At 63.3% G+C, this 26,743-nt stretch overlaps 2 protein-coding genes across 6 annotated transcripts; both read right to left on the bottom strand.

Moving 5' to 3' along the window:
* Positions 1-260: 260 nt before the first annotated feature.
* On the bottom strand, positions 261-19,542 carry EPS8L2 (EPS8 signaling adaptor L2). 5 transcript variants are annotated; one of them, XM_068976216.1, is made up of 21 exons: positions 19,438-19,542; positions 17,077-17,137; positions 16,916-16,971; positions 16,086-16,150; positions 6,837-6,998; positions 6,345-6,494; positions 6,185-6,264; positions 5,963-6,105; positions 5,813-5,883; positions 5,529-5,655; positions 5,295-5,383; positions 5,089-5,163; positions 4,715-4,863; positions 4,465-4,597; positions 4,242-4,354; positions 2,778-2,883; positions 2,112-2,225; positions 1,790-1,859; positions 1,498-1,678; positions 1,270-1,402; positions 261-1,197 (listed from the first exon to the last, which is right to left on the bottom strand). In XM_068976216.1, exons 2-21 carry the CDS (start codon positions 17,118-17,120, stop codon positions 1,117-1,119), a joined length of 2,142 nt encoding a protein of 713 aa, XP_068832317.1. In that variant the 5' UTR covers positions 17,121-17,137; positions 19,438-19,542; the 3' UTR covers positions 261-1,116. The 5 variants fall into 5 exon arrangements, with proteins under 5 accessions (XP_068832317.1, XP_068832318.1, XP_068832320.1 ...); XM_068976217.1 differs by having other exon boundaries at positions 5,119-5,163; XM_068976219.1 differs by lacking the exon at positions 19,438-19,542 and having other exon boundaries at positions 16,086-16,145; positions 17,077-17,086.
* A 1,817-nt stretch (positions 19,543-21,359) lies between these two features.
* Positions 21,360-25,967, bottom strand: TMEM80 (transmembrane protein 80). The gene is made up of 6 exons (XM_068978690.1): positions 25,949-25,967; positions 23,986-24,005; positions 23,189-23,282; positions 23,012-23,104; positions 21,938-22,143; positions 21,360-21,510 (listed from the first exon to the last, which is right to left on the bottom strand). Exons 1-5 carry the CDS (start codon positions 25,965-25,967, stop codon positions 21,938-21,940), a joined length of 432 nt encoding a protein of 143 aa, XP_068834791.1. The 3' UTR covers positions 21,360-21,510.
* Between the last annotated feature and the right edge of the window lie 776 nt (positions 25,968-26,743).

Genomic DNA, 26,743 nt, shown 5'->3' with positions numbered 1-26,743 from the left:
GACAGGACCTCGAGGCTGGGAGAGCCACGGCTCTGCAGTGGGCACACAGCCACAGATCTCAGGGGTGTCCTCTGGGCCCTCTCCCTCGGGTGTGGAGGGGTGAGAAGCCTCACGGGAACGTCCCCAGCCCCGCCTGGCCACTGCCTGCCTCTGCCCAGCAATTCTTCCAAATGTGCAATCCCAGCGGGGGCTCCAGAACCCACAGCGACCCCAGCACACCTCCAGGACACAGACACAGGGCTGCTGGGAGACTGAAGGGGTTTAATGGCGTGGATCCTGAGACTTGGTCACCTCTCCTCCTCAGGGTGTGACCGCAGTCCGGGGCTCCGAGACTCACCTCCCGCCGCACAGCAGGCCAGGGCAGCAGGCCTAAGACCTGGTCAGAGGAAGCTCGGAGCGCCTGAGCTCCGCGGAGGGCTGGGAACAGGCGTGCGGGGCCGGGGCGCTGGGGACAGGCATGGGGGTGGCTCTGGGGACAGGCGTGGGGGGGCGCTGGGGACAGGCGTGGGGGGGCGCTGGGGACAGGCGTGGGGGGGCGCTGGGGACAGGCGTGGGGGGTTGAGGGGTGCCCAGGGCCAGTCCTCGGGTGAATGGGGTTCAGTCCGTCCTCAATCCTCCAGGCGGTGAAGGAGTGCCACAGGCACCCCACTCCTGGGGGGAGCCCCCCAGGCCCCCCCAGGAGAGCAGCGCACTGGGTGGGTGCTGAGGCGGCCTTGGCCCGCAAGGGGCACCAACCTGGCCAGCTCAGAGCCAAGGGCAGCAGGGTGGCTGAGGTCTGCTGCCCTCCGCCCCGCAGCCGGCCTGAGGAAAGGTCCCTGACGGCTCTGGGGGTTCCTGCGGCCTCGGGAGCGGGGGAGCGGGGGAGCGGGGGGGGGGGTATGGGCGGCGCTCCGGAATCAGGGGGCAGGCGGAGGAGGGGCTGGCACCGCCTGGCAGCAAGTTTGGCTGAGGAGAGTGTGGGGGCGGCCTGGGGGGCGTGCGCGGGGGCAGCGCCGGGCCCGAGGTCACACCCCAGGGACCCCAGCCAGCGCGACTGTCCATCTGAGTCCAGGGTCCGAAACACGTCCGCGAACAAAACTAACACTCCAGCCGCGGGGCGCGTCCCCAGCTGCAGGCCTAACTGTCCTCCGCGCGCCTCTGGGTCTTGGAATGGAACTTGCTCATGAGCTCCTCCAGCTCCGACCCGCCCTGCTGCTTCTGGGGGAGAGCGGGGCGTCGGTCAGGGTCCCGCCGGCCGCCGTCCCGGCGCCGCGGGGCGGGCGGGCTCACCTCCAGGAAGGCCTTCTGCACGGTGAGCTGGCTGTACACGCGGGCGCCCTCCTCCCCGCACACCTTCCGCAGCTCGTCCTTGTTGAGAGAGAAGAGCTGCGGGCCGGTCAGGACGCCCAGGTGCTCCACGACCCTACGGAGCGAGCGCCAGCGTGAGCGCGGCCGAGGCCGGGCTGCCCGGCGCGGCCCCCGCGCCCGCGCCCGCGCCCGCGCCCCGCCCCTGCTCACCGCGCGCTGAAGGCCTTGGCTTCCAGCCAGGCGCGGACCTCGCGGGGCCCGGACGCGTGGCTGAGCGGCGGGGCCGCCGGCTGGCTGCGCTCCACCCGGAAGGGCCGCGCCGGCTGCGCCCGGATGTTGCTGATCTTCTTCGCCAGCTCGTCGTTGACCTCGTCCATGTGCTGCATTCGCTCTGCGGGCGCCGGGCGGCTCAGACCCGCGCCGCCGCGGCCGACGGCTCCCCCCGCCCGCCCCTCCCCGGACGGGCTGCGGGGCGCTGGGGCCCAGGGTCCCCATCCCTCACCGTCTTTGTTTCCTGCGAAGCTGGGGGGCAGCTTGTGGGTTGGGCTGGCAGGACCCCAGTATTTCACTCCCTGCAGGAGGAGGGGGCCAGAGCACGGGGTGGCGGCGCCGGCAGGTCAGCTCGGCGTCCCTCCCCAGGCCTCTCCCTCCGCTCCCCGTTCCTACCCCCACCCCCAGGACCTGCTCGGGCCCACACCTCCCCAGCCTCGGCCCAGACCCGCGAGCTTTCATGAGTCCCCACAGGGAGGGGTCCGGGCTGGGTCTTTCGCGACCTCGCCCCGCCCCCGCCGACCCATAGCGGGACAGGGCAGACCTCCCCTCACCTGTTCCTGGGGGGCGTCCTCCAGCCGGGCCTCTGCCAGGATGTTGCCAGGCACGTAGCCTGCCTGGCCGCTGCGATTCCGAAGCTTCCGCCACTGGTGGCCGTCCTCCAGCACCTGCAGGCCCGGCATCCCGCCATCACCCGGGCCCCACCCCCCCACCCCCGCAAGCACCGGGGACCGCCAGGGGGAGCCCCTCTTTACCAACGGGCCAGAGAGGGCTCTGCAGTCCCCTCTGAGCCGGCCCACGCCCAGTCCCGTGATGATGGTCACATCCTGGCCAGCACCCCTGGCCCCCCGGCCTCCCACCCTCTTCCCACTCCCCCTGGGGGGTCCCGAGCCTCTAGCCTGACTGCGGATATAGATCACCCCCGCCCCCAAGCCGCTCCACTTTTTAGTGGGTGGCCTGGATTCAGGACTGGCACGAAACATGGGAAGTGCCTTGAGGGGGCTCCCGGATGGAAGTGAATGACAAGGCCCTGATGGGTTGGGGGGTTCTTCACCCCCCACAGGGAGAGTCCTGCCCAGCTCAGGGGCCCTTGACACCCCTCTGAGATCCCCAAGGGGGATTAGCCAGGCTGTGCTGGGGGTGCCAGGCTGAGGACCCAGAGTGGAGCCCCGGGGTCAGGCAGACGCCTTTTCTGGGAAGCCCCCCCAGCCCCCACTCACCTCCAGGACCTCGTCCCTGAGCACTGACAGCTCGTTGGCGTTGCGGGCCGTGAAATCATAGAGGACCTTGACGTACTTGGCCATGGCTGGCGCAGACTCGTAGCCTCTGTGGGACAGGAAGGACTGAGGCCCCGCACTGGGCTGGGGTCTCTCCTCGGCCTGGCACCGGGCCGGGCACAGCTTCCCAGGTGTGTGGCTGCCTCCTGTCTGCGGCGCAGAGGCTGCGGCTGTCAGCTGGGATGGAAACTGTGACAGCCCCGTTGCGTCTGGGGCCCCCTGCGTGGGGGGGCTGCAGAGGCGGGTGGCACGCGGGGGCCTGTGGGCACAGCAAGGCCCGCCCCAGCACAGGCCCCCTCAGGGGTCTCCAGGTCCAGCCCCCAGGGGACCCAGCGTCAGCTGACCATCAGGGGCCGGGCAGAAGCTTTCAGAGCCACAGCCCCTCTGGTGCTGCAGACAGCGTGTGGACACGCACCGCACGGGGTGTCCCAGCCCCTGCAAGGAGCAGGCCTGTGCCTGCCACCCGTGTGGGCCATCCCTCCTGGCCAGCCTGCTGCTAGGGCACAAGGGCACTGCTCACACAGGTGTGGGCTCAGGACCCCGGGACGTGGGGAGTGGGGCTGGGGTGGCTCCTGGGGCCCTGGCTGGGGGTGTGTCAGGATGGGCTCGGGTGGAGCAGCTGGAGGCTGGAGATCAAAGGATGAAAACGTTTCTTAAAGGTGACCCTAGGCCAGGCACCAGGGGCATCAGGCTGCTGATGTGGGGCGGAAGGAGGGGCACACTTGTCTAAAACATGGATTCCAGCTCCTCCCTTCCTGAGACTGAATCCTGGGGTCCGGGAGGTAAGGTGCTCCCCACACAAGTCCAGACCAGGACCAAGAACAGAGGAGAGGAGGGGAGGGGAGGAAGGACGGGGACTCCCCTAGGCCCTGGGGCTGGGGGATGTGGTCCATGGAAATGCGTATGGCGGGGGGAGGGGGGGGCGGGGAGGGAGGCTGTCCCCATGGGGACCCTAAGCCTTCTCCTTGGGCCCTGAGGCTGGGTCTAAATCAGCCCCGACCTGGTGACTGGCATCGGGGAGACCACTTAAGTCCAGGGGTTTAGTACCTATCTACATGTTTCTAAAGCATAAACGTGGAGACCGAAAAAAGATGTCATATTAGGCGGTGGATTCATGGGTGCTTTCAGCGTTCTCTCAGTCGCACACAACACAGTTGAAAGGGGGCGCTGCTCCCGTGCGGAAAGCGCTGGCGGTCGGGTACCAGCCTCTGGCCGCCATCTGGCGGCAGCGAACCCGCCGCAGGCGTCCATCCGCTGTGAACTGCAGCACGCCGGGCTTCCCTGCCCTCCGCTATTTCCCCCCGTCTGCTCAGACTCAAGCCCACTGAGCCGGTGGTGCCGCCCACAGCAGAGCATCGGTGACTGGAGGGGTGAGCGGCGCCCCGCCTCACCCTGAGAGGAGCTCACCTGGGAGTGTGCTGGGAGCTGGCCTGGGGGAGGACGTCTCCTGGGGGCGTGGGCTCCAGGACCAGGCCGTGCTTCGGGGAGTTTCTAAAGGACGGTCGGCTCACTGGAGCCGGCTGTGGGGAAGCAAGCGCCTAGGTTTGGTGTGCGGCAGGGGCTGGGCCAGGAGGGCGGGCAGTGAGGGTGGGGGCGGAAGTGGGGTCAGCAGGGCTGCAGCAGCTCTGACCTCGTTGTCGTCGGGAGCTGCCAGCCCCTCCACCTCCCAGGGGGCCTCCTGCAGCACGTCCAGGGGCGGCTCCCAGCCACTGTGGAACCTGGGCACGTAGGGGGGTGCCTGCGGCTCCCGTGGCCACTCGGAGCTGGGGTGGAAGGGCCTGGGGTGAGCTGCGCCCGCTGACAGAGCCAACCCCACTCAGGACCCCCGGCCCACCCAACCGCAGGACCCCATCCTCGTGTGCCCCGAGCGGCTGCCCTACCGGGGGCGTGTCCAGGTCTCCCCCAGGGATTCCCACAGGGCCATCTCCTTGGGGACCAGGTGGCCACGCAGGAACCCCACAGCGTCGCGGGACAGCAGGGGCCTGGACACAGAGCGAGCGATGTTTGGGCCACCACAAGTGCTGACGATCTGGGGGGCACAGCCGGGGTCAGAGGGGACTGCTGGCCGCTTCCCCCTCCCCCATCCCTCCCCCCATCTCCCAACCCCTCTACCCCGGGCAGCACCACAGGCTGGCCCACTGTGTCCGCAGCTCTGACCGTGGATGCCAGCCCCAGCCAACTGCCCAACGTGGGCACCTGCTTCTCCCAGTCACCGACAAGCCCCCAGGTTCCCGCTTCCCCCAGCCCCAGGCACCAGGTCCAGAGGTCCGAAGAGGAAGTGCACCAGCTCAGCCGCACTGGGATTCTCGATGTGCTTCTGCAGCTTGGCCTGGGGGAGGGGAGCGGGCACACGGTGGGGGAGGGGAGCGGGCACACGGATGTGGGGGCAGGTGGCACCGCGGACAAGCGGGACCCCATCCCCCACGTCAGCTCAGCGGGACGGGGCGTCCTTGCCCTCACCAGCAGGTTGAAGGCCAGCTTAGTCTTCTGGAAACAGTCCACAAACTCAGCCTCCGAGGGGGGCCGCGCCCGTAGCGTGAGGACGCCCTCTGGATGGGGGCCGGACGTTAGCCTGGCTGGCCCGCTGTCGCCGTGCCCGGCGGGTCTGGCCTCAGCCTGAGGCTGCCCACCAGCTCGGCCGCACCTTCCCTGCTCAGGGGTCACTCTGCCCCCCGCCCCGCCCCCGCCCCGCACCTGCCGGCCCCTTCTTCCCCTTCTTCTTTCCCTTCTTGCGCTGATTCAGCTGCTTGAAGGCCTCCGCCGCCTTCTGCAGCCGCGCCACGAACCACTCAATGTCGTCCAGGGCGCAGTTGAGGATTTGCTGGGGTCAGAGTAGGGCAGGGGTCAGCCTCAGGCGGCCCGACCCGCCGCAGGGACACCCCCACTTGCTGCCTCTTGGCCCCCGGGCCGGGGGAGGGGGTGGCTGGAGGGCTGCTCGAGGGGCCCGGAGTGCCTGGGGCGCCCCGCGCGAGACCCACCGTCTCCTTCTCGATCCTCTGCGCCAGCGCGGCCCGCGGCTCCTCCTCCAGCGACTCGCGGCGGCGGAGGCCTGCACGGAGCACAGCTGCGGCTGACCGGCCCGCCGCCCACCTCTGCTGCCGCCCCCAGCCGCGCCCCGCGGGGCCCACCTAGCTCTCCCAGCGGCGTCGGCAGGCCCACTCGGTTCTTGGTGGAAGGGGAGTCCCCGCCGAAGCGCTGGAAGGGGATGGGGGCCGGGCCCGGGGCCGCGGGCAGGATCGACAGCCGCTGCCGGATCTTCTCCAGGTGGCCCCTGAGGCGGACGAGGGGCGGCTCAGCCCGGGGCAGCCCCCGGCCCTGGCCCGCCGCCCCGGCCCCTCCGAGCCCCCTACTTGAGGGTCTGCGGCCGCATCTTCTTCCCCAGGCGGCAGTCCGCCAGCGCGCTCTCGATGTCCTCGTGCACGAGCTCCGCCTGCGGGGTGGGGGCGGCGGGCGTCAGGCCGGCTCTCCGGAGGGACGCGCGCCCCCCGAGCCCACGGCCGCCCGCCTCACCTCCACCTCGTCGCAGTGGAAGAAGTGGACGTCGGGCTTGCTCTGGTCCGAGTCCTGGCACACGAGCAGCAGCACGGACGGGTAGCGCAGCTGGTTGAGCACCGTCTGGCTGTGCCGCACGCTGGGCAGAGGGAAGTTCTCCAGCTCCTCCTGGGGGACAGGAGGCTGGGAGCGGCTCCCGGGGGTGGGCTCAGGGAGGGGGCGCCACGGACACGGGCTGACTGGCCTGGCCTGTGGCCTTCACGCCAGACACGGCCCAGAAGGGGCCGGCACGGCAAGGTCCACACCGCGCGCCCGCCTCGGTCCAGCCCCGGAGGGCTCTGGCGAGGGGGGCGTGGGCCTGTGGGGCGTGGCTCCCCTGACTCCAGCCCCGGCGGGTCCTCCTGCCCTCTGCCCTCCGCCTTCAGGTCCCATGGACAGGCCCAGCACGCCTGGGTCGCGGCCTCCGCCCGCCTGGCAGGACCAGCCCGCGCCCTCCTCCCGCCGAGGCACCTGCGACTCCATATCCAGCAGCCGCAGCGACTGGCCGTCGACCTGCAGCAGCATCTCCTGTGTCCAGATTTTCTCCTTGGAGCTCAGCTGCACCAGCTTCCGGATGGCGTCTTCCACCGACGTGATGGCCTCGCTCTTGTCCATGATGAACGTAGCCAGGTGCTGGGTGGGTGGGCAGGGTGTCACCCTGGGCGCAGCCCTCCTGGAGTCAAGGGCCAAGGGGCTGTGCCTGGGGGTCTGAGGGGAACAGCCCTGCCCTGGAGCTCTGAGGAGACAAAGCCCCACCTTGGGGCTGTCTCTCGGGGCCACAGACAGGCCCCGGTGAACCCTTAGCAGCCCTGCACACACCCCACCCCCCTGCCCAGCCTCGTCTGCCCGTGGCTGGGGGACGCAGCGCCCCTGGTCCCCTGCAGCCAGGCGGGGCCTCCGCCCCTGCTGTCTCTGCCCACCCGGCTGCTCCCAACTCCCTCTTCCTTCCAGACGCTCCTGGGGCGCTTTCCTCCCTGACTGCCCAGCCACAGGCTCCCTGTCACCACGTCCCTGACCTGCCCTTTGGTTTATCGTCATCCGATGTGGGGTACCACGCGCTTCTCTGCCGCCTGCCTGCTGTCTCCCCTGTGACAGGGCCGGGCCCATGGCAGGCCCCCAGTGAATGTGTAGGGAGGGAGTGAGCAGCCCACAGGGGCCCCCGGCCGGCTAGCCCTGCCCACCCCCTCCTCTCTCTGGAAGCCTGGCTCGGGCGCCTTGTCCTCCCAGGAGCCCCCGAGTGTCTGTGCCAACCTTTGTTGAGACAGCTGGGTAAATACTGACATAAACTCTTAAGTAGGCAAGGCTTAGCCACAGAACGTGGATGCATGAAGGGGGACTTTGCATGACCTCAGGAAGGCTTCTCCCCTGGGGGACTTTGCTAAGCCAGGAAGAAAACCCAGATACTCGGAAGATCAGGACTTCCCTGGGGGTCCTGTGGCTAAGGCTGTGCTGCCGCTGCAGGGGCTTCGGGTTCAATCCCTGGTTGGGGAGCTAGGATCCCACATGCCAGGCAGCACGGCCACAAGAAATAAAAAAGGAAACAAAAAGATAAAACCATAAATCTGACCTAAAAAAAATTCTGCTTGTGAAAAAAAATACCACACACAAAGTTTTAAAAAAATGAGAAAACACAAAATAATAGCTATAACAGACTTGATGCAGACTAATTTTCTTAAAGTAGAAAAAGACTGATCTGTATTACGATAGTTCTCACTTTGTTAAGCGCTCTATTTTGTTTAATAATTAAGGGCACCAACAGTGAATGAATAAATGATGAAAGAATAAGCAAGTAAGTATAAAAGATTAACAGCCCGATTGAAAAATCGACAAAAGGTATGAAAAGAGAGTCTACAGGAAAACGGACACGGAGTAACCTTTCAGCATAGAAAATTATACACCAGGGACCTCCCTGGCAGGCCACTGGCCAGGACTCTGAGCTCTGACAGCCGGTCTGGGGACTTAGATCCCACCAGCCACACGGTGCAGCCAAAAACCAAAAGAAGACAATTCTGTGCAGACTCGTTCGATACCAGAATTGCAGATTGAAGCCTCATGAGAATATTCCTCTAAGAATGAGTTTCCCGCATTCTGTTGCTCTGGTGGGTAACGCTGGCTGGTTAAGATGTGGAAAAAGGGGGCCTCGCCTGGCCGCTCCGGGAGGAGTTGGTGACACTGGGCCGGGCCAGGGGCTTCCCTCTTATGTTTCCACCCAGGCAACCTGCACATGTGAAGGGACGAGGCCACTCCCCGCACAACTCAGAGGCTGGGCTACAGGTCCACGGGCAGGTTGGAGAGGGAGCAGAAACATGCAGTGACTGTCAGGCAGCCAGTCTGTCTGCAAAGCATACCAAGCATACCGCCCGTCTTTCCAATCCCCTGAAGACACAGCCTGTGTCCTCTGACACAGTAGGGTTAATTTAGCAATCAATACCAGACTCTTTACTGCAAAACCTACTAACCGGAAATTGAGCAACATCTTTCTAAATTACTCTGGGTCCACACCTGTAGAAACACACACTTCCAAATGACAAGTGAGTGAAAGGAAATCACCAGGAAAATGAAATACCTAGTAACAAAGGAGAACAGACACAAAATAATCCCAAACTTAGGGGTGCGGCAACAGCAGCGCCAGAGCGAGTTCCTACCTATAAATGCTCACACTGTTAAATGCTTAAAAAGCAGAAAGATCTAAACAACCCCTGGGTCGAAGAAGTCACAAGGAAAAGTGGAAAATATTCCAAGTTGCATCAAGGTGGAGAGGTTTAGAGATTATCACAGTCAGTGAAGTAAGTCAGACAAATATCAGATGGTGTCACTCATACAGGGCTTCCCTGTAGCTCAAGTGGTAAAGAATCTGCCTGCGGAGGAGACCAGGGTTCAATCCCTGGGTTGGGAAGATCCTCTGGCGAAGGGCATGGCGACACACTCCAGTGTTCCTGCCTGGAGAATCCCACGGACTGAGGAGCCTGGTGGGCTACGGTTCGTGGGGTCTCGAAGAGTCGGACGTGACTGGGTGACTGACACACGTCACTCGTATGTGGAATCTAATTTTAAAATACGATACAGACGAACTTACTCACAAAACAGAAACAGACTCACAGATTTCAGAAACAAGCTATGGTTACCAGAGGGAAAGTGGGGGAGAGAGAAATTAAGAGCCTGGGATTAACACACTGCCGTATATAAAACAGGTAACCAACAAGGGCCTACTGTGTGGCACAGGGAACTATCTGCAGTGTTCTGTAATAACCTACATGGGTAAAGAATCTGAAAAAGGAGGGTTATCTGTATAGCTGAAACACTGCTGTACATCTGAAACTAACACAACATTGTAAATCAGCTATACTCTAATAAAGTAAAATTAGAAAAGAAAATGTTCTGAGCTGAATAGTCAAAACAAGCACATCAAAACTTGCAGGAGACCGCTGAAGGAGTCCCTCGGGGAACATTATGGCTGTAAGTGGACATCAGAAAAGAAGAAGGGCGGTTTCAATGGTCTGCGCATTCTTCTTAGGAAACTAGAAAATGGCAACCACATGGAACCTCGTGGGACTGCCCTGGCTCAGACTCTGCAGGGGCAGGTGTTCAGTCCCTGGTCAGGGAACCAGATTCAGTGAAGACGGAAGACCCCACGTGCTGTAGCTAAGGCCTCTCACAGCCGCGGAAATAAAAGAAACCAGAGCAAGTGGGAAGGAGGGAATCATAGCCGTGGAAATAAACGCTAAAAAAGGAGACCAGAGCAAGTGGGAAGAAGAAAATTAAGAGCAGAAACCAACAAACTAGTAAAACAGACGGAAAAACCCACAAAGCCCAAGGTGGTTCTGAAAGGGTTGATGAAATTGATAAACCCTTAGCGAGACTGATCAAGAAAAAACAGAGAAAACACAAATGATCAATAACCAGAAGGAAGGAGGGGGCGTAACCAGAGACCGTACAGGCATAGAAGTGAATTCATAATAAAAGAAACCGTGCCAGAACGAAAACCCTATATTCAGGGCCTCACAAGTGAACCCCAGCAAATGCGTGAAGGAGTCCCAACCTTCCATTAACCGTTTCTGAAGACGAGAGGGGCAGCAACACCACTCCACTCATCATAAGGCCGACAAAATTCTGATACCAAAGCCTACCCAGGGCTTTGCAAGAAGAGAAAGCTGCAGACCGATGCTCTAATAAATATTAGCGCAAACAGTCCTCAACAAAATACTAGCAAATTAGTCTTGCCAACACATAAGAAGGATAATAAACCATTAGTAAGTGAAATTTATCCTAGAAATGCAAGGCTGGTGCAACATTTTAAAAAAACAGTGATTCAGGACTTTCCTGGTGGTCTGGTAGTTAAGAACCTGCGTGCCAAAGCAGGGGACACAGGTTCCATCCCTGTTCCAGGAAGATCCCACATACCGAGGGGCAAGGAAGCCCATGTGCCCCCACTACTGAACCCGAGTGCCTTAGCGCGTGCCCCGCAACGAGAGGAAGCCCGTGTGCAGCGCAGCAGACCCAACGCAGCCAAAAACCCCAAAACCCAGCAAGACTCGTACGTTAACAGGATAGTAGGGACATCCCAACTGAGGAAGCACTTGACGAAATTCAACAACTTTCATGATAAAAACTCTCAGCAAACGAAAGAATGGAAAGGTACTTTGCCGTTCTTGTAAAGGGCGTCTACAGAGACAGGCAGCTGATGAAACAGGGAGTTCTGAACACTTCCTTCTAGATGGGACACAGGCAAGGATGCCCACAATCATTATTATTGAGCAGTATCCTGATGGTTCTAGCAAGAGCAATAATGTAAGAAAGACGAAGTGGTTAAAATTAAGAAACTAAGTACTGCATTTTCAGACAAGACGACTCACGAAAGATCCAAGGAATCTACAAGCAATTCCTGAAACGAATGAATTCAGCGAAGACTCAGGGTGTCAATCACTTTACAAAATTCAGCTGTGCAAAACAAATGGTGCAAGACAACTGGAAAATTAAATTAAAAAATGATAGAATTTATAACAGCATAAAAAAATCAAACACCCAAGGAATATTTTAACAAAGAGCTGTGAGACCTCTGCAGTAAAAAAAATCACAAAAAAGGCCTGAGAGAGATTAGAGAAGACCTGGTGAGTGAAGAGGTGCCCTGTTTATGGGTGGGAAAGACGCAGAGCGAAGTCTCCCTAAACTGATCCTCAGACTCGACCCAGTGCAAATCAAGATTCCAGCAGGCTTCTGGGGGGAGGGGTAAAAATGGACAACTTGATTCTAAAATGTCAATGCAAGCCCGAAGAACTTAGAATAGTCAAGAAAACCTTAAAGAAAAAGAACAAAACTGCCTGATTTCAAGACGGTGAATAAGCCAGAAAGAGGTAGAATTGTATGAACCACAGAGAATCCAGGAACAGGCCCATCCAGACCCAAACAGTCACTCTTTGACGAAGGCACCAAAGTGATGGTGAGGGAGGAAGAAGGGCTTTGTTGTGACTGCACTTCCCTACAGGGAAGGTTAGCCTTGGGTCTCAAACCAAAAAATGAATGTGAAGGGGATTATAGCTCTAAAAGGTGGACGCGGTGACAGAAGCCCTCTTCGTGGGCTCTGAAATCACTGCAGATGGTGACCGCAGTCATGAAGTTGGAAGATGCTTGCTCCTTGGCGAGAAAGCTACGACAAACCTAGACAGTGTGTTAGAAACAGAGGCGTCATTTTGCCGATGTCTGTGTGGTCGAGGCTGTGGTCTTCCTAGTAGTCAAGTACAGATGTGAGAGCAGGGCCATAAAGAAGGCCGAGCGCCTAAGAATTGATGCTTTCAAACTGTGGTGCTGCAGAAGACTCTTGAGAGTCCCCTGGACAGCAAGGAGAGCAAACCAGTCAATCTTAAAGGAAATCAACCCTGAATACTCATTGGAAGGACTGACACTGAAGCTGAAGCTCCAATCCTTTGGCCACCTGATGGGAAGAACTGACTCAGTGGAAAAGACCCTGATGCTGGGGAAGATTGTGGGCAGGAGGAGAAGGGGACGACAGAGGGTGAGATGGCTGGATGGCATCACCAATGCCATGGGTATGATCTTGGGTAAACTCCGGGAGATGGAGAGGGACAGGGAAGCCTGGCGTGCTGCAGTCCCTGGGGTCTCGAAGAGTCAGACCAGACTTGGAGACTGGACAGCAACACAGACCTAAATGTAACAGCCTAGACCACAAAGTGGGACTTTCCACGTGGCGCTGGTGGTGAAGAGTCCGCCTGCCAATGCAGGAGACGCGAGAGGTGTGGGCTTGATCCCTGAGTCGGGAAGATCTCAGTCCGTGGGGTCACAAAGAGTTGGACATCACTGAAGCAACTTAGCACACACACAAACTACAAAGTGTCTAGAAGAAAATGCAAGACGTTTTCAGAGCCTTGGGTCAAGTGATGACCGAAGCAAATAAGACTTCTCAAGCTCCCCAAAACCACCTAACCATTAAAGAAAAAGATGGATGTGACTGGAAGTCATCAAAATTAAGCGTTTCTACCCGCTTCAACACAGTTAATGCATATGCGTTGACAAGCCAGACTCGGAGGAGGTATTTCTTATCCATACACCTTTAGCTGAATGCGAAGGACCCACCACTGCTCAATAAGAAACCTATACATCTGACGTGGACACAGGCAGCACCCCACGAAGGGTCCAGGGGCCAGGCGGGGCTTTGGACCTGGAGAACTCTTTCGTACACACAGCATCTTTGAAATGAGTTTACCAAGCAGAAGAGCAAAGATGGTTGTAAACTCTACGAGTTCAGTTTTCCAGGATTCTCAAAAACGCGCAACTGCAGGAATGGGGGGCAGAGCAGTGCTGCCGAAAACTGGGGCACGGGCGGCTGCAACCACGAAGGACAGAGCCATCCGGTGTCCTGAGCGCACTGCTGCAGAGCCTCACACTCCAGCCCCCGAGGTCCACGTCACAGTGTGTCGCTGCTGCTGCTGCTAAGTCGCTTCAGTCGTGCCCGACTCTGTGCGACCCCATAGATGGCAGCCCACCAGACTCCCCCGTCCCTGGGATTCTCCAGGCAAGGACACTGGAGTGGGTTGCCATTTCCTTCTCCACATGGTGTGTTTGGAATAAAGAAACAAATCCACAAGCCTCGGGCACCCCCTCCCATTGCCACGGTCGGTCTGATCTTGTTGCCACCTCTCTTTCTCTCTCTCTCTCGGCTTCAGTTTCCTCGTCTGGGTGGTGGTTTAGTCACTAAGTCGAGACTGACTCTGCAACCCCATGGACTACAGCCCCCTAGGCTCCTCTGTCCGTGGGATTTTCCAAAGCGGGTTGACATTTCCTTCTCCAGGGGACCTTCCTGACCCAGGGATGGAACCCACAGACCCGCATCTCCTCCAGGCAGACTCTTTCACTTCTGAGCCATCAGGGAATGCCGGCGGGGCCACAGATCGCTCATTTCCTCAGCCCTGCTGGCTGCTGGGTGGGCAGGAGAGGTGCCCCGAGCCGGGGTCCTTCACAGGCTAGTTTGGACTAAAATCTAGGAGAAGCGCTGGGAGGCCCCAGTGACCAGGTGGCTCCTCACCAGGAGGGCAAAGTTCCTCTGTGGAGGGCTGCCCTGGGTGCTGAGCCAGCAGCAGGCGCAAGCTGGCTGAACAGAGGCCTCCTGCGCAGGCTGGCATGAGGGGCTGATCACAGCACGACCCTGGGCAAAAGCCCCAGGACCCCCTTGGCTCAGTGGACCCGCTCTTTAGACAAGAAGGCTGAGGCTCAGAAAGCAGTGACTCCCGTGGCTGCCTGGGCATGGAGGGTTCTATGGGGAGGAAAGTATTTACCTTCCTGCTCCAGGTCCCCCCACCTTCCTGCCATGGGGTCCCCACCCCACCTTCCTGCACCAGGTGCCCCCACCTTCCTGCCAGGGGGTCCCCCTACCTTCCTACACCAGGACCCTCCACCTTCCTGCCATGGGGTCCCCCCACCTTCCTGCACCAGGATCCCCCACCTTCCTGCTATGGGGGTCCCCCACCTTCCTGCTCCAGTGTCCCCCCACCTTCCTGCTCCAGGACCCCCCACCTTCCTGCCATGGGGTTCCCCCACCTTCCTGCACCAGGACCCCCCACCTTCCTGGTCCAGGGTTCACCCAACTTTCTGCTCCAGGACCCCCACCTTCCTGCACCAGGTCCCCCCACCTTCCTGCTCCTGGACCCCCCACCTTCCTGCTCCAGGACCCCCCACCTTCCTGCTCCCACCTTCCTGCTCCAGGACCCCCCACCTTCCTGCTATGGGGTCCCCCCACCTTCCTGCTCCAGGACCCCACCCTCACCTTTCTGCTCCAGGACCCCCCACCTTCCTGCACCAGGTCCCCCCACCTTCCTGCTCCCACCTTCCTGCTCCAGGACCCCCCATCTTCCTGCACCAGGACCCCCCACCTTCCTGCTATGGGGTCCCCCCACCTTCCTGCTCCAGGACCCCACCCTCACCTTCCTGCTCCAGGCCCCCCCACCTTCCTGCTATGGGGTCCCCCCACCTTCCTGCACCAGGACCCCCCACCTTCCTGGTCCAGGGTTCACCCAACTTTCTGCTCCAGGACCCCCACCTTCCTGCACCAGGTCCCCCACCTTCCTGCACCAGGTCCCCCCACCTTTCTGCTCCAGGTCCCCCCACCTTCCTGCTCCCACCTTCCTGCTCCTGGACCCCCCACCTTCCTGCTCCTGGACCCCCCACCTTCCTGCTCCCACCTTCCTGCTCCAGGACCCCCCACCTTCCTGCTCCAGGACCCCCCACCTTCCTGCTATGGGGTCCCCCCACCTTCCTGCTCCAGGACCCCACCCTCACCTTTCTGCTCCAGGCCCCCCCACTTCCTCCCTTCTCATCCTTTCCCAGCCCTCTTGTCCTGCAGGTTGGGACAGTGACCAGGAACCAGGAACTTGCCAGCTGCCAGGAACAGGAAGGTCATTTAAAAAACATGTTTCCTGGGTTCTAAGTGTGAATTAAAACTGACCCGGGAGCAAAGGTCTCCTGAGCTGTCAGCTGGCCTAGAGTTCGGTCGTCCATCTTTCCCGGCTCCGTGGGAGTTGCTGTCAAGGCCCCCAGAAGGAGCTCAGAAGCGAGTCTGGAGTCTGACGGCTCCGCCCTCCTGCTCCAGCCTCTGCTGTGGGGCCAGGAGGACAGCTTCCTCCCCACTGGGCCCTCTGTCTGAGGGCTGCGGGGGCACCCAGAGTCCATCCTCACCTGCCTGTGTCACCCCGGGCGTCCCCCCTCCCTGACACAGCCGCAGGGCTCCTGCGCCCTCACACAGGGAGCTCCCCAGACGAGAGTGGGGCTCCCCACCTGCGGGGAGCTCAGACACGGCCTGCTGCGGGACCACGCCTCCCCGGGCCGGCCTCCGCTTCCCTACACAGAGCACAGGCGCGCCCTGTGGGGTCGGGGGGCTCACCTGGACGTGGTACTGGGAGGTCTCGTGGGGGTGGGGGGCTCACCTGGACGTGGTACTGGGAGGTCTCGTGGGGGTGGGGGGCTCACCTGGACGTGGTACTGGGAGGTCTCAGGGGGTCGGGGCTCACCTGGACGTGGTACTGGGCGGTCTCGGGGGGTCGGGGCTCACCTGGACGTGGTACTGGGAGGTCTCGGGGGGTCGGGGCTCACCTGGACGTGGTACTGGGAGGTCTCGGGGGGTCGGGGCTCACCTGGACGTGGTACTGGGCGGTCTCGGGGGGTCGGGGCTCACTTGGACGTGGTACTGGGAGGTCTCGGGGGGTTGGGGCTCACCTGGACGTGGTACTGGGAGGTCTCGTTCATGACGACGTTGGAGTTGGAGTACTTCTTCCTCTGCTCTGAACAGGAGACACCGTCACTCGGCCCCACAGGCAGGACCCAGGTAGGGCCGAGGGGAGGCCAGAGCGCAGGCTGCCTATGGGCCCCTCACGACCTCCAGGATGGACGTGGGCGCACGGAATGGGGGGCGGCCTCTCCTTGCTGAACCCGGGGCTCCCTCCGTCCGCAGGAGGGACCCCCAGCTCAGCGAGGTGAAGGCACGGCTGTGCCCAGATCTGCCCTGGAGCGGGTGTAGGAGGCTCAGCCTCTCCCCGCGTAGGCCCCGGGCCCATCTGCCTGGGGAGGGGTCTGGTCCAGGCCTTGCCCCGACTCCAAGGGCTGCCAGAGACCATCTTGCTGCCCCTCCCGGGGCTCCTTGCTTTCCAGGGCCTGTGTGACTGAGGGAGGTCGGAGCTGGGCGAGGGGGCCGGCCGGGCCCCGCCCTCTGGGAGTAGACACCTGGCACTCAGCCCAGCAGGAGCCCCAGAACCCCCCATCCGGAGGATCGGGTGGCAGAGAGGAGCGCAGAGAATCAATATTGATGCTCCCTGAATTATTCCTAAGGCCTCTCCCCTTACTGACCCACTGGGGGAGGGCTGTTCTGTGGCCAGAGTTTGGGGGCGGGGCCTGAGCACCTGTTGGCTGGTTTGGGCCCAGGGGCCTCCTCTGGGGGCCCAGGCTGTTCTGCCTTCCCCTGTGGGGGCCTGGCACAGCCCTGGGGAGGGCAGTGGGGAGACTCTCCCCGCTGAGCTGTCCCCAGCCTCCTGTTGTCAAACCTCACTCACCAAACAGGTCCTTGGCACTCATCTTGGGCACACCGTCAGACCGGCCCAGGCTGCCGCTGCAGAGGAGGGGCTGGTGAGGGTGGGGCCACGCCACACACCCCCATTGGGACGGCTGGGCGGGTGGGGGTGTTGAGGGGTGGGCGGGTGGGGCGGGAGCTCACTTGGCGGCACCCGGACAACAGCTCACGGACCCTGATTGGCTCATGGCGTCCTCGACGGTGGCTGGCGGGAAGAGGGCAGACCTCAGTGTGGCCGGAGTCCAGGGTTTGGTGCCCGGCCCACACCCGAGTGGACAGGGGAATCAAGCGAACCCCTCGGCCAGACCCGGCCAGGGCCCTGCCGCTCCCACGCAGGGCCCGGCCTCCTCCTCCCCGCCCCCCAGGCCAGGGCCTGGCCAGACTCCCCAGGGTGCCTGGGGAGGTGGCCCTCAGGGAGCAGGCCCAGCCTTCTGCACACAGCAGGCCCAGTCCTGCTCCACGTCCTGGCTGGGGCTCACTGCACCCCCATCGCTCCGCAGACCCTCGGTCCTCCACAGGGACCTCCGGGGCGTGCCAACAGGGGCGCCCCACCTCCAGAGGCTGTCTGGGGGAGTTTTGAGGAATATGTCCTGGGGCTCTCCAGGGGCCTCGGGGGAAGCAGGCGCCTTCCAAACAGAGAGAATAGTAAGTTTAAAGGCCCTGAGGCAGTCAGAGCCAGACGAGGGCGGAAGGCAGCAGAGGCTGAGGCGAGAGCCTGGGGAGGGAGGCAGGGCCGCAGGGACACAGAGCCACCCCCTGGGCGCCAAGCACAGCCTGGCACCCCTGGGCCAGGATGACGTGCCCTGTGGGGTTCCGTGCTCCGTGGGGACACCGGGGCCCACACCTGCACCCAGCAGACGGCACCGGCGACGCCATCCATCTGCGGCTTTAGTGTTAGGGGCCTGCAGGGTCGGGCCACAAGCCAGCGGTGCTGGCATCCAGCGTAGGGACTGCCTAGGACTTTTTGCCTGGACTTTCCAGGTTCTACCTACAGAGAAGCTCCCAAGAGGGTTGAGGGACTGGGGGCTTCAGGTCACCCCTCCGCGTCCCCAGGGTCTGGACTTGGCCAGATTCCTCTGTCCATCTGCCTGTGGAGAATGTCCGGAATGCTTCTGGCCTCAGTAGGTGAACCGGAGTGTTTGATTAGTGGGATTCCTGGAGGGCTGAGCTGAGGGTGCTGGGCACGTGTGTCCAATACACACACACACACCCCCCCCGGGTGAAACCTAGGCCTGTGGGCGGACACCTGGGTTGTTCTCTGACTCCCTGGGGCGGGGTGGGGGGCTCAGAGCCAGCCAGGAAGGTGACTCCAGGTGCTGGCATCTGGGTTGGGGAGCAGCTGGGGGAGGGGCCGCCTATGGGGCGGGAGTGGGGAGCACGGGTTTCAGCCGGCTGGGGTGGGGCCAGCACTGGCCCTGAGGGCCACGGGCTGCACTTCGGTTTCACTGTGGCCATTTTCCGGGTGCATAGGGACGACCGCATGTTGTGCCGGGTCAGGCCTGGAGGGGAGGAGGCCCGAGCAGGGCAGGGAGGGCGGAGGGACCAGCTCCAAGTTCAAATTCCAGCTCCGAGAAGAGTGACCTTGGGGAGGAGTCAGCTTGAGGCCAGGGAGCCAGGTGGGGCCCTGGGACGGGGGAGCCCCTCCAGTTGGGCTGCGCCCAGGTCTGGACGCTGCGGGCACTGCTGGGCGGGGCGGGAGCCGCTGCTGCCACGGGCAAAGCTGGAGCGGAGTAGGGGGTCCCGGGGTCAGGCTGCCCTAGCGAAGGCGAAGGCGGAGGAGTCCCCCGCCAGGCCCTGCCTCCCAGCAGAGCTGGGGCTGACTACATCAGGGCAGGGACACAGGTGGTCAGTGGGCACTTCAGAAGCCCGGGAGCCCTGCCCAACGACCTCCCCTGCCATGGCAGACGCCCGAGACACAGGGGCTGCCCAGGCCAGGCCAGCGCAACCCAGACTGGAGGCACATGGGCCGCGCCGCGGGGCCCCAGCTCCCCCACCCTCCACCTCCCACACCCCAGACTTGACCCAGGGCCTGACCCTGGACTGGGGCTCACTCCCCAGCTCCCACAGCCAGGAAGCCGGCCCCAAAGGAGCCCCCAGCCTGCCCGGCATCGGGGTTGGGGGGCAGGGTCCGGGGCCTTTGAGGGGCAGGAGAACCCCCTCAACACCTTCTTCACTGGAGGAGGGGCTTCCTCCTACTGAGCCCAAGGTTGGGAGGGGCTGTCTGACTCAGAAGTCACTGGCTTACAAACATCCCCAGCTCACGGCGCCGCCCCAGGACCAGACGGGGCAGGCCAGGCCGCAGGCCCCGCTCCTGGCCGCCAGCCCAGGGAAAGCCCGCGGGCCCGGCGCGGCCCCTCTCGCCAATGCCCCGCGCGCCCCAGCCCGGCCTGTAGACCCAGGCGGAGCCCCGCGTCGTGCGGCCACCTGGGGAAACCGAGGCCCGGGGACCGTCCGCCGCTCCGGCGCTGAGCGGGTGCGGGCGCCGAGCGGGGTCGGGGCGCTCACCTGCTCTTCTCGCAGCCCCGCTCCTGGCCGTCCGTCCGCTGGTCCCTTCGTCCCCGCGTCCGCCTGCCCGTCTGTCGGTGCCTGGCTCGGAAGGAGGGAGGGACGCACGGAGGGGCCGGGGCGGGGCACGGGGAGGAACCTGAGCGGCAGGTTAGTCACCTCGCGCGGGCTGGCCCTGGGCAGGGGCGGGGGCACGCGGATGGCCCGCCCCCCGAGGCTCCCGGGACAGGGCCCCCACCACACTCGCCGTCTCCCTGCGCAAACCCCACCCGGAGAGCCGGGGCGCCGGTGGGCGCACGGGTGGGGCCGCGAGCCTTTCCCTCGCGGGGGTGGCAGGAGGGCGCACCTTGACGCTTTGAGGTTCTGCAGGCAGGCCGAGCTGCCTGCGGAGCCCCGGGGAGGGCAGACCTGCGCCTGCTAGGTGCCCCCAGCCTCAGGGCCCCAGCACTCGGGCCGGAGGCCCATCTTCTTCGCCTGGTACCCCTCTGGTCTGGAGAGGGCGCCAGGGCTGGGCTTCAGACTGTGAGTCTCCAAGGCAGGACCACTGGCCAGAGACCCTGCCGGCCTGTGCCCTGAGCCGGCCAGGTGGGGGGACAGGGAGGTGTCCCTCCTGACATCTTTCTTCACGCTGCCCAGCCCAGGTGGGCACTCCGAGAGGGGTGGGGCTGTTCCTTGGCGGGGGCTGGGACGCCTGTGGCCCAGGATGTCCTTGAGTGGCCGGGCAGCCGGCATGAAGGCGCTCCAGGCAGCGACCCCCTGCCTTAGGCCAGGCCCCAAGCCCTGCCCGTAGTTCTGCCTTTCCTCCTCCTGAGCTGACCCCCCCAGGATGGTGCTACCCACCGAGCTGGGTGAAGAGGAAGTGCAGAGGAGGGCAGGCGCCCCCAGGGCTCTCCTACTGCTCCTGGGCGGGGGGAGCAGGGAAGCGTGTGTGGGGTGCCGGTGTCCCAGGGTCGAGGAGAGCGCGCAGCTTGCCAGGAACCCCTGGGGAAGGAGGCACCCTGTCCTGGAATGTCGGCGGCACTGCCCCTTCCCACACCGCGGGGACCTCCCTGCCCACATCCTCGGGTTCCGGGCGAGCTTGCACAGGGGTGCAGGGAGTGGCTTCGTCCTCCGGCCTAGCCCTGCCCGAGCCCTGGCGAGGCCTGGCTTCCTGATTCTCCCCCTCTGCTGACAACCCTGAGGGGAAGGCAAGCCTGCCCTCGCCCGCTCTTCCTGGAGGCCGAGCCTGAACAGGCAAAAGGGAGAAGGGACCTGCCGAGGTGGGCACCCTCTGCTCCTCAGAGCGGGAGAGCTGACCCCCGCAAGGATGCAGGTGGGAACCTGGAGCCCCAGACTGCCTGTGGCCACCTCCAACATGGAGTGACCTGTGGCCAAAGCTATGGGTGTGTCTAGGGCCTGGCCCAGATCCTCGGGAGGGTCGCGAACCCGGCAGACATCAGGCATCTTGCCACAGGGAGCGGCTGTGGCATCCTTGGAGGCTTCCAGAGCCCACTCGGGGTGCAGGGGGTGGAGCTCTGCTGAACGCAAGGAGGGCTCCGCAGGAGGGCATCTCGCCTGGCCTTCGGGCTACAGGTGCTCACGGGTGCTGAGCCCAAGGAGTCAGGGGGCAGAGGCGCTCCCACGCCCACTCACCCCTGAGGACAAGACCACTGGGGTGATAATTCGGCCCTCCTCGCTGAGGCCAGCCCCGAGGCCCAGGCCAGCGGAGGGCTGCTCCAGAGCTGCTGGGCCTGGGCCCTGATGGACCTGGGAGGAGGGAGAAGCCTGGAGGCAGGTGGCTTCAGGCAGGCGCAGTTCAGGGAGGTACAAACATTCCTTTATTTTAAAGATACAATGAAGAGAAAACGTCTAGATATTCAAACACAGTGTTTTTCTAAACAGAGAAAACGTGCAACTGAAACAAATGCAGGAAGGCCGCTAGAAAACACCAGCTCGGATTTCTCCCGGGAACACTGTGAATGGCACAAATCCCCAGAGGAGGCTGCCGCCAGCTCCCCGCAGGTGTGCAGCGTCCAGATCCCCTTTCCTCAGCACGCCCAGGCAGAGGGGGATTAGGCAGCCCGCGAGTGCCTCCTGTGGGAGGCAGAGCCCAGGACCCCCAAGCTGCCTGCGGCTACAGGGGAACAGAGAGCTCCAGCCCCTGCATGGGGTGGGGTGCCTTGGACCCCGGGAGGCTCTGACCTGGCCGCCTGCTTTCCAAAGAGCCTCAACCCCCTCCGCACCCCAGGGATCACCAGCCAGAACCGGAGCCCTCTCAGGTTCCACCCCCACCCTGCCCCCCGAGCCTGCCCAGGGCCCCCGCTGCAGCACTCTGTTCTGCCCTGGAGCCCAGCCCCGCCTCTGCCTTGCACACCCCGCCGCAAACACACAGTCTCTCTAACACTGGGGCAGGTGAGCACGAAGATGCCCTTCCTGCTCGAGGTGACAGTCGGGGGACCACTGAGGAGGTCCTGAGGAGGGCTCCTATCCAGGGCTGTCCCACAAGGCTGGCACTGCTCACCTAGCTGACGAAGGCAGCAATGGCCACCACGTGCAGGACGGCCTCCAGGCCGTGGAGCGCCAGGAGTAGGGCGCTGAGGGCTGAGTCTGCCCGCAGCACCAGGGTCTGCCAGAGCAGGAAGTAGGCAGACAGCAGGGCGACGCCCACGGTGAGGACCAGGCTGGCAGCCAGCGGCACCTCAGCCTCCATCAGGTTGCCCATGGTGCCTGGAAAGCAGAACAGGCGCGATGGGCAGGCAGGGCCTTCCGGACACGGGCGCCTGAGAGGGCCCTGGCGGTATGGCTGAGGCCAGAGCCAGCTTCTGACTGCCATGCGGCATCCGAGGGTGTCAGGGGGCAGCCCTGAGTGACCATCGCAAGAGGCCCTCCTGAGTGACCGTCACGGGGGAGGGAAGTGCTCTCACTGAGGCCCAGCTCTGGGTCTCCAGGTCAGCAGTGGGGGGATAGAAGCAGTCTGGATCTGAAAGTGATCCCAACTATCTTCTGACAGCTTTCCCTAATTCCACATGGACTGAGAGGATTTTCTCTAAAATTTCCAAAACTGCTTTCCTCTACGCTGTCATTCTGGAAGATGTCACACACACTCACAAGAAGACAAAGCAGCTGCACGTCTCATAGACCAGGAGCAGCACAGAAGACGCTCACCTCCAGTCACCCCAGGTGTGAGGGGTGCACAGGGGGTGAGATGCCCAGGGGCCCCGGGGGTGAGGGGCACCCGGAGACAGGGTGGGGGCAGAGGCCGTTTCTCACCCACCGCCCTCCCACGTCATATGCTCGGGGGGGAGGGGGGCCCCGGCTGTGCCCGCTGCTCTATCTGCCGTTCCGGCAGCAGGAGGGGAACACGCAGCGTGACCTCATTTAAGAGACATGGAGACACGCCTACGTCTGTGTGCCTGTGACTGGGCGTGGGGAGGCCTGAGCCCTGGCGGTGAGCTGTGAAACAGGGAAGGGACAAAGTTCTATTAGGGCTCCTGCACTTAGGAGATGAACTGTGATACAAAGTGATGTTTAAAGGTTCCTCTTGAAGCTAGCAACGCTGTTATCTCAAGCACTATATGGTTTCCAGTCAACTCACCGAAGTATAACCGAATCGCTTCCAGAATCCCCATCAGAAACAGCAGAGTCAGGTCGAGGACCAGGCAACTGTGAGGATAAGTGAAAACCTGACCTGGAGACAAACCAGCGTCAGAGCAGAGCGCGTGACAGGTGCCCGGGCCCCACCCTTCGTGCTGCCTTTTCCCGGGTGACTCACTTTTATACACGAGCAGCAGGAGCGTAGCCAGGAAGTGCAGGGCGCAGCATGTCCCACTCAGACAGAGCGACACCTGCAGCGCGAGCGGCGAGAGCTGGCCAGCGGTCAAGGACTCTCAGGCCCAGACTGCCCTGCCGGGGCACCCGCCCCAAGGGGGCCGACAGAGGAGGCCCTGCCGGTGGGTAGGTCCAGCCCAGGCCCCGGGGGGTGGCCATGGAGACCTGGCCATCTGGCAGGGCCCCTGTGGGGTCGGGGGCGGGGCTGGGCTTCCCTCCCGGGACATCGTCGCCTGAGGACCCAGCACGCCTCTGGTGACCGCAGGCTGGAAAGCCTCGGCTTCCTGGGCTTTCCCAGGCGCATCACCCTGACCTGGGTCCCAGTTATAAGACTGAAAGCAGAAAGTGACTTTTCCTCATTTTCTTCAAAGAAAACGTCTTTGAGGGATGGGGGCGGGGGGGGGGGGAGTGAAATGTTTTGCCCAGAGCTTTGCTCAGCTCTGAACACTTGTCGTTTCTCTGTGTTCCAGGCAAGGGCTGTCAGTTTCCTGTGCCTCCTGGGTGGGAGTCAGGCAGCTGCCCCTCAGCGCAGGGCTGAGCAGGAGGCACTGGTGGAGGTCAACTCTCTCGCCTGGCAGAGGACGGTCCACCCACCCCCCCCCCGACTCGTACTCAGAACCCAGAGGTGGGGGTGGGGCTCGAAGGAGCAAAAAGCAGGAGCCAGGAGCCAGCTGCAGGTGCCCTGTGTGGAGGCCTGGGTCCTGGGCTGACAGAGGGCCAGGGGATGGAGCAGCAGGATACCACGGTGGAGGAAGCTCTCCCTGGAAGAGAAGGACCCCGTCAGGGAGGCCCCAAGCCTTGGCCTGCTCTGTTGTCGAGCATCACTGGCCCCCAGAGAGGCTCCTTTCCAGCACCTCTGCACGTCATCCCTCCAAGCAGGACCTGACCACCTGCTGTGCTGAACCTGGGCGGGGAGGCAGGGCGTCCTGACGAGGCGCAGCCCGGACCCACGCACACGCTGAAGGCCAGGACGGGGGGATCCGCCCCATCGCCAGGGATAAGCCAGACGTGCACCTGGCCGCACGTGTGCAGATGAAGACCTTTTCTGATTCAGGTCTTTGTCGTTGATAAGAGACGTTTGCTTTTCTCTGGAATTTTATTCATAAAATTAAATCTCTCCCCAAATAAGCATTTCCTGAGCCAGCAATCCAAGTTCTTTCCACCCTCTCCAACCGCACAGCAGTTACGCATTCTCCCTGCATCGTGAGACGAGTGTGGGCCTCGGAATCTGCCAGCAGCAGCTGGGACGGTGCTCTCTCCCACACCACATCCTCCTTGTCCCAAGCAGGCAAGAGAGAAACCTTTGGCCTGAGTGAGCTCTGGGGGGACGTCAAAGGGTTAGACCCTGCTTCCCGGGCAGATCCGAGGTCCTCTAGGGAGTCTCACTTGGGGAGAGGTCTTAAGTGGTCGGAACAGGACATGAGCCACGGAGAGGCAGCAGGTGCTGAGTGCAGGGAGCCGAGGCGGGTGCCAGCGCCATCACTAAGAAAACCGGCAAGGCCACACAGGAAGAGTGGGCTCCACGCCGGATGCGCCCTCTTCCAAGCCCGGGGAAGCTCGGCTACCTACTTCTCGCTAATCAGGAGTTTCCTCTCTTCCGACCCTTCTGACAGTGCGCTGCAGAACTTCAGTTCTGCCGCCTGCCCATTGTTGCAGACTGAGATGGTGGGGCTCAGGGAAAATATGCTGTAGAAAACCCGTCAGCTATTTGGGATTTAAACGAGGAACGTCAAGGGTAGCTACCATCAGATCCGGTGTTCCAATGATTTCGGATCTACAGAAAGAGGCTCATTCTGACAAGACAGCCGGGGCTTTTAGGACTTCACATTTTTGTCAACGACCTATTGCAGTAACTGCGGCTGTGAACAGGCGTCCATGTTAGCCGCTCAGTCGTGTCCGACTGTTTGCGACCGCATGGACTGTAGCCCGCCAGGCTCCTCTGCCCATACGATTCTCCAGACAAGAGTACTGGAGTGGGCTGCCTTTCCCTTCTCCAGGAGATCTTCCCGACCCAGGGATCGAGCCCGGGTCGATTGCAGGCGGAGTCTTTACAGTCTGACCCACTAGTGTGCCAGAAGTTCGATGCAGAAGCAGAGAACAAACGTCTTCCCTTTGGTGACACAGGAAGGGTGTGAAGGGACCCCGGCCCTGGTGGGCACGCGATTCCCACCGCAGGAGAACGTGCGAACTCCAGACCGGCGCCCGGCACCAGTCCGCGCTCCGGAACTCCGCGGCCGGGAAGCCCGGCGGGCGCTCAGAGCGCAGGCAGCGCCGCCGGCGGGCTCGGCGCTCCAGACCCCCGGGGCCGCGCGGCTCTTCCCTCGGGCCGAGCGCCCCCGCCGCCCGGACTTGGCACGGGCCCCCGCGCAGGGCGCCGCCGGGCCAGGCCGAGCCGAACCGGGGAGCCCCCGCCGCCCGGCCTCAGACGAAGCCGTCCCGCTCGCTGCCGGCCGAGGAGCACACGGGCGCCCGTCTGGGCCGAGGGGCGCCGCGCGTCGCCCGGGGGAGCCGGGGCCGCACGGCCGCGGGCCCGGGCCGGGCTCTGCGGGCGGCGGTCTCACCGAGTGCACACGCTGAGCCCACTGGTTAATACCACGCGCGAGGTGCCCCCGCACCGGGAAGAGCCGAACCAAGCGGGCCGCTCTCCCGGGGCGCCCTCCGGGCCCTCCCGCTCCCCGCCCCGCGGGCGCCGCCGGCCGCTCACCTCGCCGCGGGGCCGCCATCTTGCCCCCGGGCCCCGCCCCGCCCGCCGCGCCCGCCGCGCCCGCCCCGCCCCGCCCGCCGAGTCCGCCGCGATCCCGGCAGCCTCTCGGCGCGGGACTCGGACGGAATCCCTTCGGCCATTTTCGCTCCTGCTCCCGAAGGGGCTCGACGGCGCCGCGTTTCGGGACTTGATTCCGAACCGTGGCCGAGGCCCGATCAGCCTGTCCGACAGCGCTCGGGCACTTTCGGCCAGGAGGAGGAGGCGAGCCGAGACGCGAGAGGATCCCGGCTCGGGAGCGTTCGGCTCCTCTCGGCTCCTCCTCGGGCGGGCTCGGCTCCCGGGGCGGGCGGAGCCGGTGGCGCAAGAGTTTCCAGGCCGGGCCGCGCCGCGTCGGAGGCCGGCAGAGTCGGCCTCACAGTAGGTGCCTTCGCCGGCTGAGGACGCGCCGGCGCGGCCTCCTGAACGCGGAGAGGGCTGGCGCGGAGTCGCTCGGAAACCCTCGGGCCGCCCCGGACCAATTCGGCCTGACTCGGCTCCGCACTTCGGCCCACTTCGGCCCAAGTCGGCCCTCGTCGTTTCTGGACTGCAGGCCTCGGCCTGGCTCGACCGGGCCGCTTCGTGCCGGTTCGGCTTCTGTTCGGGTGGCGCCGGCTCGGCTCGGCAGCCGGCCTCGGGCGGCCTCGGCTCGGCTCGGTTCAGCTCGGCTCGGTTCGGGCGACCCTCGTCTGGAGGTTTCGGCTCGGCTCGGCCCGGCTCGGGCGGCCTCCTCGGGCGGCGCGCTTCGGGCTCTGTCCC

The sequence above is a fragment of the Capricornis sumatraensis genome, chromosome 8 (genome assembly GCF_032405125.1).
Source record: "Capricornis sumatraensis isolate serow.1 chromosome 8, serow.2, whole genome shotgun sequence".
In the NCBI taxonomy this organism is placed as follows: domain Eukaryota; kingdom Metazoa; phylum Chordata; class Mammalia; order Artiodactyla; family Bovidae; genus Capricornis; species Capricornis sumatraensis.
Note: the sequence above shows the minus strand (reverse complement) of the source record. Positions and strands in the feature narration are given on the sequence as shown.